At 42.9% G+C, this 16,236-nt stretch overlaps 1 protein-coding gene and 1 long non-coding RNA gene across 2 annotated transcripts in view; one reads left to right on the top strand and one right to left on the bottom strand.

Moving 5' to 3' along the window:
* eno4 (enolase 4) overlaps positions 1 to 16,236 on the top strand; it is a 53,841-nt gene that overhangs the window by 16,054 nt on the left and 21,551 nt on the right. The window contains exons 2-4 of the mRNA XM_071205715.1: positions 12,842 to 12,970; positions 14,398 to 14,567; positions 15,547 to 15,574. Of these exons, the coding sequence (XP_071061816.1) occupies positions 12,842 to 12,970; positions 14,398 to 14,567; positions 15,547 to 15,574 (327 nt within the window). The remainder of the gene's footprint in view (positions 1 to 12,841; positions 12,971 to 14,397; positions 14,568 to 15,546; positions 15,575 to 16,236) is intronic.
* Positions 8,913 to 9,532, bottom strand: LOC117459853 (uncharacterized). The gene is made up of 3 exons (XR_004553562.2): positions 9,469 to 9,532; positions 9,288 to 9,380; positions 8,913 to 9,095 (listed from the first exon to the last, which is right to left on the bottom strand). It is a non-coding gene; the product is annotated as an uncharacterized lncRNA (long non-coding RNA).

Genomic DNA, 16,236 nt, shown 5'->3' with positions numbered 1-16,236 from the left:
TATATTTGTTTCTCCGAATCGAAGGGGGAAAATACAAAAGCATTGCACACAATTCAAACCAATCAATGTTGTGTAATTAACAAGGACAATTTGGTGTTTTTTAGTCGATGAGTAGTGCAGATATCACTGTAAAATCAATCCACAGTAAGGAGAATAGGCTACTTACTTCCGGGTGTAAAATTCTCCGTTATCCAATGGGAATGGACGCTCGTAATACAATACAGGGGACATGATCATTATCTTTTAAATAACGTTAACTAAAGGGAACAATCTATTTGACACAGCTGAAGCTCTGGCCTTCCTTAAAAACTAACTAATTTAATAAAAATAACAGTTGCATTACACACAATGCACGTTGTAGAAATGCGTGTGTGCACCACGACAAAGGAGCCTCATTCACTTTACATTGGGGTTGTTTGCGTGGTGCCGACACGCAAATGTAACACAGTTCGTGACTCCACCACGCATTGTGGTGTTAAGGAGTCGTGGTGGAGTCACGCATTCTGGTGAGATCAGGTTGGAAAAAACACATCATTCAGTAAAAACAAGGCCCCACTGATCATCTACTCTCTGAGACGATTCCAGGGATGCCTGGCTTGAGTTTCTACCACCAGGGAAAGTGGACATAAGTGCCCGAGATCAGCCTCTTAATTTACCCAGGGCCTAGTGCTTGGCTTTGGGCATGAAAATTCAGGAAACTCCCCTGAGTATTTTATTAAATATCTGAACTTTGGAGAGGAGTTGGGGGACACACGACACATCAAATCACATCTACAGATCAAGACGAAGCGAATGGAAGTACTCCTAGCGTGTGAAAATGTTTGTGATAAACGTGTGCAAAGTCTACGCTAGCGGTTAGTTGTTATTGTTTGAAATTGTTGCTATGGAAACAACATGACGGAGAAAAAAAGTAATATCTTCTACATATAATAACGGACAAAGTAAAGAATGAAGTGTAGGCTATGCCTGTTTGAAGTTGTTGCTATGGAAACAACATGACGGAGAAAAAGTATAATCTTCTACATATAATAACGGACAAAGTAAAGAATGAAGTGTCGGCTATGTTTAAATGTTCGGAATTTGACCGTGATGGCCCTCTTGAGTTGCCGTACAATATAACGGATATGACGGATGACGGGTGCGACGGAAATACACCCCGAACCGAACCCACCCGAACACATCTGGTACCTACACCGGCCCGGAACTTATGAATGAAATTAGGGCTGGGCGATTTGGCCTAAAAATAAAATCTCGATTTTTTTTTCTAGCTAATGGACAATTTTCGATTTAAACCTCGATTTTTTCTGTTTTTTTCTAAACAAACCAGACCAAGGCAACATTTAAATACGTATTTTCTTTATTAACACAATAAAAATAAATGAGATTACCAAGTAGTCTAGGCCTATGTGAACAAATCAGTTGTTCAAGAATAAAAAAAACAAAATAAAAACAGCACCACGGCACTTGGCTGTCATTAATGTGCAAAGAGTTTTTTTAAATCAAAAAAATCTCTTGTAGGCCATCCCTGAAAAAACTTGTAAAATGAAATACAACAAATAATGATAATGAAATTAATAATAAAAAAATACCCTCAAACAAAAATAACATCCCTTTAACTTTCTAGGAAGTTGTCTTTCTACAGACCTTACACAGAACAGTTTGTTCTATGTATGACGGCTTGTACCCGAACCACTTCCATACGACTGAAGTAGCACCTTTTTTAGGAATGAGTTCTTCATCTGTGTTCGTGGACATTTTTATGGTACGTCTGTCGGTGAAGCAGTGAATGTGATTGTAGTAGGCTATGTGACTACCCGATCTGCAGCTCTGCACATGCGCACAGTGTTATAAATTAAAATCAATGTTTTTGATGGCATAAAGTACCTTAAACATACCGTCAGTTTAAATGCTGTTTTATACTGAAAAACCAGAAGTTCTCGTGCGCAGTTGTTAAGCTTTTATTCTGAAAATCCTTCATCTCCGGTTAGCATTTAGCATGTGGCTAATATACCATTTACTATAGAGGTGAATTTAGTAGCGATATGACACGGAGTGTTGCACACCGAAACCTACTGATTTCAACACTACAACTACTGTATAGACGTCGAGATATTATTATTGCTGAATATTAAATGAAGGTACAGTTTATTTGAATACATTTGTTTACAGACGTGGGTAGCATGAGACAACAACCGGAACTACCAGAAATGAAACCAGCCGTGAAGTTTTTCCTGTATGGAGTATTGATTACAGTGTTCAAAACCATATTAAATGAAAAGTCATGAAAGAGATAAGGAGGAGAAAAGGCGTGTTTAGTTATATATGTAATGTACAATGTCTCTGTCCTCTGTTATGCTCAACAACGAACAACGAACACAGCATAACAACAGCAGATCGGGCAGAGCTGCAGATCGGGTAGTCACAGGCAATGTGGCTGAGTTTTGTGCGCGTTCTGGAAAGTGAGAGAGTAAGCTACTACGGAGTCTCTTAAAGCAAAACAAAGAGTGTAGAAATGTTTTAAAATCGCGATTTTTCGGTTCAGCCATTTCACAAACCGTAGGAAAGTAAAAATGCAAATTAATCGTGAAAACCGAAAAAATCGCCCAGCCCTAAATGAAATGCTGTTTACAATGGGATCGCTTCGTCAAACAATGCAAGTACTGATGTGTGCGTAGTTACGGATGTTTGACAAAACGAAACGGGAAATCCATCTAGTGATATCCTGATGCTTACTGAAGATAATCCGCAATTGCTGTTGGAATGCTTAAACAATGAAATGCATTAACGAACTATCACGCAGTTAAGGAAGCGGACGTTAACCCTCCTGTTATATTCGTTTGTTGTAACAGCAATAATATTCGTGGGTCAATTTGACCCAGTGCATGTTTAATTATCCAAAAATGATCAGAAGCCCCAAAATCCAGATTTTTTTTTTACATAGTTTGTACCTTTTATTACTATCAATGAAATCAATATTTAGTGCAATTGTGTTATTCACCCCTCACAGATCATGATCCATTAGAATAAGTCACTCGTTTTCCCCAAAAATATACATTCAAACACATTTTTCTATTTTCTTTTTTACATTGGAAAAGCCTTGATATAAAATACATTAGTTTTGCATAACATAACATGTTTTAAATTAATTTTAAAATGTTCCAACTTGTTTTACAATTGGTTGATGTTGATAAATAGAGACGAGACACCTCTTCTGTTCAGGGTCAAATTGACCCGTTCACTTAAAATCAAGCCAAATGAGTCATAAGGATTTGTATTGAAAGTATTTTATTGTAACAGCAATTAAGTGTGTGTGGGTGTGTGAACACATACTTGGAGGATTGAGGGACCCTGTTCTTGATCACCAGCATTTCGGCAGGGAGTTCCGTTCTGTTCTATCGTACAGTTCCATTGTTAGCTTTCTCTTCAGGAGCTCCTGACCCAGGTTGTAGGATGTGACCTGAGTTATGTTGTGACCCCTGAGACCCTGTGCCATGTCGAGCACAACCCTCATGCCCTGATTCCTCTCTGGGGCTCCTCCAACTGGCTTTCCAGTGTAAACCTGCAGGTTTAGTGCATAGCTGCCCATATTTTCAAGCCATATTTTGCCGGTTTCGAATGCATGTATTGCTTGAACGGGCAACGACCTCTGGATGCCACCAGCCTTTCATCCACTGTGACATTAGGTCCTGGGTTGTAGAGAAGTGGAAGCCGCTCTACCCACTTGTCCCACACTGTCCTTATAGCTGCCAGCTTGTCTCTCTCACGTCTGCCAGCTCTTGTGTCACGATTATCAAATCGGATCACTCTTGAGAAAATATGGAAAGTCCCCAGAGACATTGTGGCTCGAAATATATTCCTGCCTGTCTGCGTCCCACAGGCTGGCTGTCGATTCATCCTTGGATTTGTAGACCCCAGCCAGGATGAGGAGACCCAAATACGCATGTAAATGCATTTGGTCCAGCTCCTTCCACTCCTCCCCATACACGCGTCTCCCTTCCAGATTGGTCATATCCAGAACGATCTTCAGCACTGTGTTCGAAATTACCAGCTCAAAAGCAGACTTGATGTCTGTGACACGAGAGACTGGTGGGCCCTGGCACTGCCTTCATTATGTTTGCTGCCGATGTGTTGCCTGGCGTCCATTAGGGGATGAGGACCACTGCATTTCACCATTTCTGGACATGAATGTCGCATCTGGGCGAATATCAGTTTCCTCATCTGATTGATCATAATCAGAATATTCATCGTTTACCTCAAGGTAGTCTTCATCCTCGGAAACGTTCTCCTCTATCTCGCTGTCGTGATCCTCCTCAAGGATGTATTCCATATAGCCCAGGGCTGTCCTCTCTTCACTTGCATTGCTCATTTTGTCTGATAGTATTGTGAGTATACTGTACGTTAAGTGCAGAGTATAATGTATCCCAGTGTGGGAGGAGCTTACGCATTACACATTTGAGACTTGAACCCTCTGACCCCCACTTTCACTAACAGGTGCGGTGTGTATTTGTGTGTGTATTTGTCTGTCTCTCTGTCTTTTTGTGTGTGGAAAATTACAATATATATATATATATATATACTGTATATCGCATTTGAATCCTCTGACCCCTTCTAGCCTCCACTTTCCCGTGTGTGTGTATTTCTGACCCCTTTTAGTGTGTGTGTGTGTGTGTGTGTGTGTGTGTGTGTGTGTGTGTGTGTGTGTGTGTGTGTGTGTGTGTGTGTGTGTGTGTGTGTGTGTGTGTGTGTGTGTGTGTGTGTGTGTGTGTGTGTGTGTGTGTGTGTGTGTGTGTGTGTGTGTGTGTGTGTGTGTGTGTGTGGCCTGGCATTACTAGACTTGTGGGGACCTAAATCTGTCTACACAGTCACGTGTGGGGACTCTCCTCCCTTATGGGGACAAATTGGAGGTCCCCACCCGAATACCATCTCTGTGATATAGACATGTAGGGGGGGTTCCAAATGCATCACATGAACCATTTTCATTTGACCTGTTTATTACACTAATTAAGGAAAGTAGAAGAAGTTTCATAAAAAAAAAATACTTGAAAGTATTTTTCGTAGATTTTCAAACTTTCAAACGGGTCAATTTGACCCTGAATGTAACAGGAGGGGAATGTTTGGCACAAAAACAGGATTCGCGAAGAGCTGTTCTTGGAAATATTAATGACATGTCTGCATTCACGAATTTCTTTAAGGATGTGGAAATGTGGAAAAGCTCTCAAATGGATCCTCAGATATGGATTGAACCCCATGACAGTGTTTCCAATGCATCAAGCAGGAGGAACTCAAAAGCAGGATCAGCAACTTCTTCTGCTTCCTCAACCCACCTCAAAATGGCCACAGAAAGATCTGGCCTCCTTGCCCGGGCAGCAGGATTCAAAGAAAAGCATGCACTTCAAATGGAAAAGGCTCAACTGCAAGCTAGATCCGAACGGAGAGAAATGGAAGCCAGCCTAGCTGAATCTGATGCAAACATGAAAGTCCTGGAGCACTTTGAGACTGGTTCACAAAATCCAACACAAGGCAAATATGATGGGATGAATGACTATTTAAAGGAGAGCAGATTAAAAACACATATGTCAATGGATGCAGAGCCGTCTCCAAGTTCCTTTGCTGAGTTCGGAGCCATTCCCAAGACACCACTTCAAAGGCTTCTACACCAACAACCAAGACCACCAGAAAATATTGATAATGCAAACCAAAGCTCTCAACACACAGCTAGAGATGCAGGAATTACGGGGACAAATACTAATGACAATTTCCTGACTGTGATGCAAAGACAAAATGACATTGTTAATTTACTTGTACTTCACTGCCCACTAGGGAAATCCCAGTCTTTGATGGCAATCCCCTGAATTATCAAATATTTGTGAGAGCATTTCAACATGGCATTGAGGAGAAAACCACCAGTAACCAGGATCAATTATATTACCTGGAACAATATACTTGATGATCCTGCAGGGAACTGGTGAGAAGCTGCCTTCACATGGATGCTAATAGTGGCTTTGCTGAAGCTAAGAGACGGCTAAAAGTGCACTTTGGAGATGAGCTCAAGATAGCAAGCGCATATATGGGAAAAGCTCTCAACTGGAACACTATAAAGGCAGAGGATGGAAAGTCACTGCACTGTTATGCACTGTTTCTGAGAGGCTGCTGTAATGCAATGAGGGATCTGCAGGACATGGAGGAGCTGGACCTGCCGTCCAACCTGCGGCTCATTCTTTCAAAGCTGCCTTACACACTAAGGGAGACGTGGAGAACAGCAGCTTGTGATATTCTGGAGCGGAGCCATCAAAGAGCAAGATGACCTGACCTGGTTGTATTTATTGAAAGACAAGCGAGAATACTTCAAGACCCTCTCTTTGGTGACATTCCCGATCAACTTAACAGTACAAAGGCGGCTTTCAAGACCAAGCCTCTTGTTGATTCATATCGAAATAAGAGCAAAGGGAGCAGTTTTGCAACCACAGTGGCTATAGTGTCAGACAGCCGGGCAGAGAAGCTCAAAGAAGACACATATCCTGTTAAAAGCTACATTTCCTCCACTAACAATGACACCTCATGTACTTTTTGTACAAGTAAACATCCTTTAGCTGAATGCCATAAAATACATTCAGTATCTCATGAAGCTAAAATGGAGTTTCTGAAAGAGAAGGGACTATGCTTTGGCTGCCTGAAGGTGGGGCACTTGAGCAGGAACTGTAACAGGAGAATGACCTGTCAAACCTGTCATGCTAAGCACCCAACTATTCCGCACATTAAAAGATCTTCAAAGCCTGAAACTGAGAACTTTAAACATGATAAGGCAGAGCAGCAGAGTGGGGGAGCAAGGCCTGAAGAGACATCCATCAGCAGTGCTCTTGTTTCAGTAGGAGAAGGTGAAGGAATCAGGGCTGGTAAAGACAGCATACTTGCCATAGTGCCAGTGAAGGTGAAACTCTGCCATGGAAATAAAAGTATACTGACCTATGCATTCCAGGACCCTGGTAGTACCGACACATTTTGCACAGAAGGGCTCATGAGGCAGCTTGGTGCTAGAGGACGGAGAACTGAAGTCCTTCTTCAAACGATGGGAACAGAGAAACCAGTCAGGAGTTTTGAGGCAACAGGTCTAGAAGTGGGACATGTGGAAGATGGCACATATATAAACTTGCCCAAGGTTTACACTCGGAACAAAATCCCTGTTACCAAAAGAAACTTGCTTACCCAGGCGGACCTGAAGAAATGGCCTTATCTGCAGGACATCCAAATAAAAGAAATAGATGCTGACGTGGGACTTCTTATTGGAGTAAATACTCCAAAGGCTATGGAACCATGGAGAGTTATAAATAGCCAAGGAAATGGCCCATATGCAGTGAAAACACTGGTAGCACGGGTCGTTAATGGTCCACTTAATGCTTCCACAGATCTGGATGATGAAACCCCCGTGCCATTAGTGAGCAGGATCTCAATTGTGCACCTTGAGAAGCTAATTGAAAGACAATATATTAACGACTTTCCAGAGAAAGAGTATGAAGAGGAAAGACAAATGTCAGCTGATGACCGAAAGTTCATGCAGATTGTATCAAGCTCGGTTTCTCTTAAAGATGGCCACTACAGTTTACCTCTTCCTCTAGATAATCCAAACATTATCATGCCAAACAACCGCCAGATGGCAGAGCAATGAGCAATGTCACTAAAAAGGAAATTCCAGAAGGATCAGACCTATGCAGCCGAGTATAAAGGCTTTAAGAATGACATTATCAAAAAAGGATATGCAGAGAAAGTACCATCGGACGATCTACATGTGGAAACCGGCAAAGTGTGGTATATACCCCATCATGGTGTCTATCATAAACGTAACAAAACGATCCGTGTGGTCTTTGATTGTCCTTCATCTATAAAGGCAAATCCCTCAACAGTGCACTCCTTCAGGGCCCTGACTTGGCAAACTCATTGATTGGTGTTCTACTCAGGTTCCGTCAAGAGCCCATCGCCATTATGGCAGATATTCAGGGGATGTTTCACCAAGTGCGTGTAAATGAGGAGAATATAAACTTGCTGAGATTCCTGTGGTGGCCTGAAGGAGAAACCAGCACAAATCTGGAGGAACACCGGATGAGGGTCCATCTCTTCGGAGCTGTTTCCTCTCCAAGCTGTGCAAACTTTGCATTGCGAAGAACAGCTGAGGACAACTGTGGCACATTTGATGAAGAAGTGGCAGAAACAATCAAATCAAATTTCTATGTGGATGATTGCCTCAAGTCGCTAGCAAGAGAAAATCAAGCTATAAGCCTTATTAGGTCTCTCAGAGAAATGTGTTCCCTTGGTGGATTCAAGCTGACGAAATGGATAAGTAATAGTCGAGTGGTGCTAGCATCCATCCCTGATGAAGACAAGGCTAAACAGGTGAACAACTTGGATCTGGACAGGGATAAGCTGCCACATGAAAGAGCACTAGGGATGTACTGGGACATTGAAAATGATATATTCAGTTTCCGTGTGACTGTGAACAACAAAACCCTTACAAGAAGGAGTATACTTTCCACTGTCAGCTCTGTGTACGATCCTCTTGGTCTTCTCGCCCCTTTCATATTGAGGGCAAAGCAAATGTGGTAACCGTGACTGAGGTTACCGTATGTAAAGCTAGTCACTGACAACGCCACCTCCTGCTAAGGGGCAGGAGGAACCCGTGGACCCTAAATGTAAGTCGTGGATCGATTTTAAAGCTTCCCTTAATGGGTTCAATTATGACAGAGGCATGAATTCCAAAAACATAACACAGCTTTATTTAACAAGTGTTGGAAACTGTTTAAAATGTCGATTCATGTAAAGTATAAAAATGGCAAATACAATTCAACACATATATAAGTTACCCTCCTCAGCTGGGCAGGCCCGGTCCGCTGGGTTGCAGTGCCTGCTAATCGCGAGGGACAAAAACAAGAAAAGCCACACACCAAAACAACATAAGCATGCAATATTTAAACCACAATCTCTATGAAATAATAACAGTGAGATATTTAGCATACAGAAAAGAAAGTGTCACACCGTGCAGTCCCTACACTGAAGGCAGGCAGCGTTCCACCCGGGCCCAGGCCTACGCCGCAGAGGAGCGCAACCTACGACACAAACAATAAAATGATTATACTGCCATACACTGCACATGAAGAAAATGAAAAAGAAAATACACAAGAAACACTATAGGACAGCGGCTGGCCTGGTCCTTTTGAAAAGGAAACAACATCACATGTTAGTTGCCAGCCTCATTCACCAACTCAATATAAAATGAAAGAGTTAAAAACAAGGCATACTTCCACAGAGTAGATTTCCAACTCAGCTTAATCCTGCCGGGGAAATGGTCGCTTAATATCCCGGGTAGCTGGGCCGGTTGTGTCCATTAAGCTCTGTAAAACACATAAATAAGTTGATTAAAACACAATTAAAAACGTAGGTTTAAAAACGCCATTTAAAAGCAAATGACTCATAACAGACCCGGTCTTGTGCCTGTCGGGAGAGTTTCCCTCCGTCAATGGTAAAATCTCGTCTTGCACTCGCCCTAATAAAACCAAACTAAATGAGCCACTTGCATAAGTTAATTTAAAAGAATATAAAACCACCTTAAAACTGTTATTCCTACCTTTGTGAGAGGGAGAAGACCAGTGACAGGCAGCCAAGAGAGACTTTCTTGAACTGACGGCAAACTTTTTATGGCTTCCTGTTTACCCGGTCACCGGTCATGTGACCGCATCAGGTGACACCGTCAGGTGACAATGACGTCAGATTCCCACACAAATACTTAGATTACTCTGTAAAGCCCAATATGGATGGGATGAAGAAATTCAAGTGGGACTCTCAAAGTCATGGCAGAAGTGGCTCAAGGGTTTAGACCAGCTGGCCAGATTCCAAATTGACAGGTGTGTAAAACGCAAGAACTTTGGAAGAGTGAAAACTGCACAGCTACACACCTTTTGTGATGCAAGTGAAGAAGGATACGGTACCGCAAGTTACCTGAGATTCACCAATGACATGGAGGAGGTACACGTAGCCTCTGTGATGGGAAAATCAAGAGTTGCCCCACTAAAAGTCATGACAATTCCAAGGTTGGAACTCACTGCTGCTACATTGGCTGCACGAATGGACAAAATGCTCCGATCAGAGCTACAAGGAGAGCTTCTGGAATCAGTATTGTGGACTGACAGCCAGTCAGTACTGAAATATATTCGAAACAGGACTATGAGGTTCCACACTTTCGTGGCAAACCGGATTACTGTTATTCATAACCTCACAAAAGTGAACCAGTGGCGGTTTGTAGACTCCAAAAACAACCCCGCTGATGACGCTTCAAGAGGGCTCAGCATTGAATCCTTTTACAGTTCAAAAGGATGGCTTCAGGGTCCAGAATTCTTGAAGAAATCTGAAGCACAGTGGCCAAGTGTTCCAAAAGAACTTGGTTCTCTCCTTCCAGGTGACCCTGAAGTACACAAAGAAGCTATTGTCACCAGCATTGTCACATGTAAGATGGAAAAAACTCCAACAAGCAAGCTCTTGGACTATTACTCTTCATGGAAGGACCTAAAAAGAGCTGTTGCATGGATAATGAAATTAAAGACAATCCTCCTGCAGATGAGAGAAAAAAGAAAAGATGGCTCCACTGATCTTGGAGCAAGGCAGGATAAAGGAAAGAGACTGAAGGATCAGATGCTTCTGCTCAATATGCCTACAGCTAATGCACTAAGACTTTCAGTAGAGGACACAGAAAATGCTGAAAAGCCATTATTGGCCACGAGCAGAGACAGCATTTCAAAGAGGAAATGGCCTTGCTGGAAAAAGGAAGACAGTGCAATAGAGGAAGCTCCCTATACAAGCTGGACCCTATCATTGATGCCGGGCTTCTGAGAGTTGGAGGAAGAACTAGAAAGATGGCTATGCCAACTGAGGTCAAACATCCAATGATTCTACCGAAACATTCTAATATCTCCAAGTTGATATTAAGCCACATCCATAATCAAGTTGGTCACTCAGGAAGAGGTCACATGCTCTCCAAACTCCACCAACGTTACTGGCTATCCGCTGCTAACTCTTCAGCCAGGAGGATCATAAAGGACGCCTACAGGCTAGAGCTGGAGAGCAGAAAATGGCCGATCTTCCACTTGATCGAATAACACCTGATCTTCCACCTTTCACTCATGTAGGCATAGACTATTTTGGACCCATCGAGGTGAAACGTGGCCGAGCTCATGTCAAAAGATGGGGAGTAATCTTTACCTGCCTGGTAAGCCGTGCTGTCCACCTGGAAGTTGCCAGTCATTTGGATACAGCTGCATGCATTAACGCTCTTCGTCGATTCATCTGTCGTCGAGGCACAATAAAGAGCTTCAGAACAGATCGAGGCACCAACTTCATCGGCACACAAAAGGAACTGGAGGAGTCTGTAAAACAACTGGATAACAACACAATCAAGCAAACACTACTCAAATAAGGAATTGATTGGACATTCAAACCCCCTCTGGAGCTCACCATGGCGGAGTGTGGGAGAGGCTAATACGACTGGTTACAAAGATCCTCCATTCTGTCCTGGAGGAACAAACATTGGATGATGATGCTCTGCACACAGCCTTGTGTGAGGTTGAGGCAATAATGAACGATAGGCCAATCACAACAGTGACAAATGACCCAAACGACCTTGAGCCCATCACACCTAATCACCACAGTTACTACAATAATATCCAGGGGATGCATGCAGAGCTGTCATTGGCTGAGATAAGTCCGGCCGTGCGTCATGACTCTTTTAACGGCACTGTTGCCGGAAATACATCCGCGGAGGAACCATCCTTGTATCCTCGGTTAGAGCTCCTCCAGAGAGCCTCCTCGATGCTCGATCCTCGGTCCTCGAAGTGCATTTAGAGAAATGAGATGTCCTTCAACATGGCGCACTGAAATCCATTTCCGGGTCACTACCGGAGGACCGAGGAGTCGAGGAGGGGGAATTAGTGAAATGAGAAAGGGCCCCGGTCTCATGACAACATTTCGCTAAGTGCCCCAATTTGGCCCGTGGCTACCCTGAGGTAACTGTACTGCACTGAGCTCAACTAACAGCACCATATTAACTGCAAAACCACCACAAACGGTATTAACATAGACTCCTATTTCCGATGTGGCCACAGGGGGTCCAAGCTCAGGCCAGGGTTGCAGGGGCACTGGCCAAACATGTCAGGCATTAATACATTTGACATTACAACTCATTCCTGATAGCAGTCTCTTTGTGTTCCTTGGACAATGATTCCTAATTCCTCACGCTGCTTCATTACCTTTGCACCTTGTTGTACGGGTAGCAAGGTGCTGGATCTAAAACCAATCAAAGGACATGCCAAGGTGGGGAGGGGAAGACGGAGGTGTTAGGGGTAAACATGGTGTAGTGCTACAGTAGGTTACATTAAAAACCTACACACATAGCATCCTTCAGAGCAAATTGGTCAGAAGGAACTGTTCTTCACTCTCCCCAGGGTTTATGTTTATTTGTTTTAATTGAGTCAAAAAGCTGTATGACTTTATGAAACATACCTTTTAACATCACACATGAAGTGTTGATTTGTTCACATTATTAGCTTGATAACAACATTGAAAAATAAATGACTTTTATAATGAATTTGACCTCCTATCAAAGATTCCTTTATTTGTGACTTTGTCAAACTATGTTTTAATCTGTTCGCTTCAGAATGCAACCCATGCAGGACAATGGTTTTGAGTTTGGTTTTCTACAAACAGTATATTTTGTTGTTATTGTTTAATGTTCATGTTATTTTAAATATTAATACTTTGAATTTAGTCATTTTCTAATTTCTTATACCATTACCTGTCACTTTAGGCAGACTACTTTAGAAAGCTGTGTGCAGCACCGAGGATCAGCCGGCTGAGGGGAAAGGAGGTTTATGATGCAAGAGGACAACTCTCCATCGAGGCAGAGGTCTTCTGCATTGTCTGCAACAAAGAAAAGGTAACACTTCCGAGTACTTCTGGCCTTTGATTATATAATCAGCACCAGCTATATATCATCTCCTCACATCAGATGTTAAAATATAACTTCCTGCTTGACTGTGGCGGCCGCAGGTATTGCAGATTTGCATATTCAGTTCAGTGAATGCATGGAGCGTAAAGATTGAACAAATAGAGGTTTAACAAAGGAGATGGGTTCATTAGCGGTGTGCCAACGGTTTGAAGTGACAGTGAGGGCCTCTCAGACATGCAGAAGGCTCCGATGTGAAGAGGCAGCTGGAGGCAAGAAGCGAGTAAAGACCATACCAATCAGAAAACCGACTCTGACCTTTGACCCTTGCCATTTCAGTTTGTACTGTATCACAAAAGCCAGAAAGATGAGATGTGACACGATGAACCGAGGTCAAGCTGAGGACACACAACCAGGGCTGAGCCAATAGGGATGCATCAACGCGTTCACTCAGCAGCATAACTGAGTGCTATCACACCATTGTCAGAAGGAGGGGCCAGTTCCTCCGTGCAATGATATGTTATGATCATTATAATAACTAAGTCAAGTCTTTTCCTTAACTTTACTTACATAGCCTAAAGCTACAAATCACAATGTTGCCTTAAGGGCAAAGCATAGGACACCATCTGTCCAAAGACATGTTCATAAATCCTATGTGTTGGATAATAATCTATTCAAATACCAAACAAAGATTAAGATTTATAACAACACAAAACAATTGAAGAGAAAGCTATTCTAAAATAATGTTGTCAAAGGTGAGGTTCATGTAAGAAATGTGCCTGCATCCAGCGGTAGATTATCCAGGTGTTGATTTCAGGCTGAGTTGGGGCTCATGGTGAAGATAATAAGTATGTTTTCTATTGAGTCTGGTGAGTAGGAAATAACTTGCTGAGCCACTAGAAGTTTTGTATTGATAGCTGCAGAAATGTGAGGTATATATGTAAATCACATGAAGATCAAATTAGGCTTTTGTCAATGATTATAATTTTCAATTAAGCTTTATTTTTGGAAGACCTGAGTGTCAGGAAATTAAAATATTAATAAAAAAATGAGTTCACTCATTTCGGAGGCCAATCCAGCGCAACCCAAACACATCCACAATCTTTTCTCTCCATGTAAGCTGACTTAATACATGTTTGTTTTTATTAAGACACACAGCTGTGCTCCAGGGTCATGATGGGGGGGCTATTGTCAGTCTGCACCATTAGCACTCATGTGTAATGACAGCAGAAAGCAGTGAAAACAAGGGTGTGCTGGGAAGAGGATGTTGCGGAAGACGAGTGATGAGAAGGCGATACAGGATATTAACCCATATCCACCCCCCCCCCCATCCATGTCATCAATATCAAGTGTGACATGTTTGTGAAAAGTAGCTTGTTGTCTTGTTTTTAAAGAACGTTGTCCTTGTTGGTGTTCAGAGCATGTCCTCAGCTGCTGTCTCCAGCCTCTCTGGGCCCAAGGAGGCTCTCCTGGACCAGCAGAGGGCTGCTGACGTGAGGACTGCTGCTCAGTGGGTCAATGAGCCTCTGAGCAGCATGCTGAAGGGCACCGACCCCTGCCAGCAGTCCGAGGTGGACCACATGCTCAGGTAGTGTTCAGGTGGTGGGTTTGCTCTTTTGTAGGGACGTATTCCACTGATCATATATAGATGTGTGCACTTATTTGTATGTACATTTTATATTTGTCCACATTTTGATAAATATATACATACATATATATATATATATATATATATATGTATGTGTGTGTGTGTGTCCGCATCTGTAGCCTGTTATTGTCTCATGACACCGCACTGTGAATGAATCAAAGTAAATATAGAAGTCATCATGAACACATGTGTCCCTCAGACAGAGGGCTGCTGCCTCCTGTCATCATTAATGGACGTCTCTTTAAGATGACCGCTCAGAGGAGAGGAGTTCTCCTTTCTCTCACCGCCTGCTGCTTCCCCTCCTCTCTCCTCGGTTCCCCTCCTCGGCTCCTCCGCTCGCATCTCCTGTGGGCGGGACTAAGTCTCGAGGAGGGGAGTCGAGGAGGGTAGTTAGAGAAATGAGAAAGGGCCCGGGTGAGGCCGCAAAGTATAGCGCAGCATTATGCATTTGTTTACATGCCCACCGGAACCCCAAGGCATTACCAACAGATCAACGCACAATCAACCCATACAGGACATCTCTTTCTCCACATTAAGGCCCAATCCCAAACCACTCCCTCGACCCTACCCCTCCGTGACGGAGTGAACTCCGTCTGTAGCCACACTCGCAGCTCAACGAGGCTCCTCCTGTCAGATGGAGGGAGTAAACACAGCAGCAAGCTTTGGGACGGCCTCCCCTCTCTGGCACAAACAGGAAGTGCCGTAACTGTATGTAACAACGGTTTCAAATCAGCATCTCTTTGACAAAAAGTTTAAATGAATAACTCAAATAAAACTCCAACCATCTTTCATTGTGTTTCAAAGCTCTTTTAGTTTTAAACCTGATGTTTATAAGCTTCTTAGTTTTTGCAACGGTCTGTAAATATACACAACTTTATAATAAAATGCACACATTTACCTTTTTCTAGACTAAACACAGGTTTGATCCTAAGTTAAAAACATATGAGGTTAGGTTGTTAACATGGCAGTTTATCAGTGGATGTTTGCTGGAACTACTTGTAAACAGCGTGTTTCCTGACGGACCACACACAGCGTGACTCCGGTCAGGTAGAGACCGGTCTCAAGTCAGCACCGCTGCAGACTCGCTGTTGGAGGGCTTGATAGCCCACTCCCCCTCCACACCGCTCCACACTCGTTGCTTTGGAACAGCCCTCAATATGGCGGACCCTCCGCGTGAACGCGCAAACGGAGGGGTAGGGTGTAGGGGGTGGTTTGGGAATGGGCCTTAGTGTTAGACATTAGAATTGACTATTCTGTCTGTCACATACTATTCTGTCTGTCACATACTATTCTGTCTGCCACATACTATTCTGTCTGTCACATAAGTGGCGCAACTGATGCGGTATTGTGCTAAGTGGAAATTATTTTGACCGGAGAGATTTAGATTTGCCGGTCTTCAGCATATTTTACCGGTCAAAGTCTGTTAATAATCTGCTAATGGAAACTCTGATAACAACGTATATCTATTTGGTTGTCTTGCTTTATTTTGTACAGATTGATAGAGCACTTTATTCATCTATTTTGCAAGAGAGACCTGAGAACAACAGGTGAAATAGAATAGTGTTTATTTTCACTGAGGCAATAAGAGCTTGGAGACTAGTACTGAGCC

Source organism: Pseudochaenichthys georgianus, chromosome 15 (genome assembly GCF_902827115.2).
Source record: "Pseudochaenichthys georgianus chromosome 15, fPseGeo1.2, whole genome shotgun sequence".
NCBI lineage: Eukaryota > Metazoa > Chordata > Actinopteri > Perciformes > Channichthyidae > Pseudochaenichthys > Pseudochaenichthys georgianus.
The sequence above is the reverse complement of the archived record's forward strand: the minus strand, read 5'-3'. Positions and strand labels throughout refer to the sequence as shown.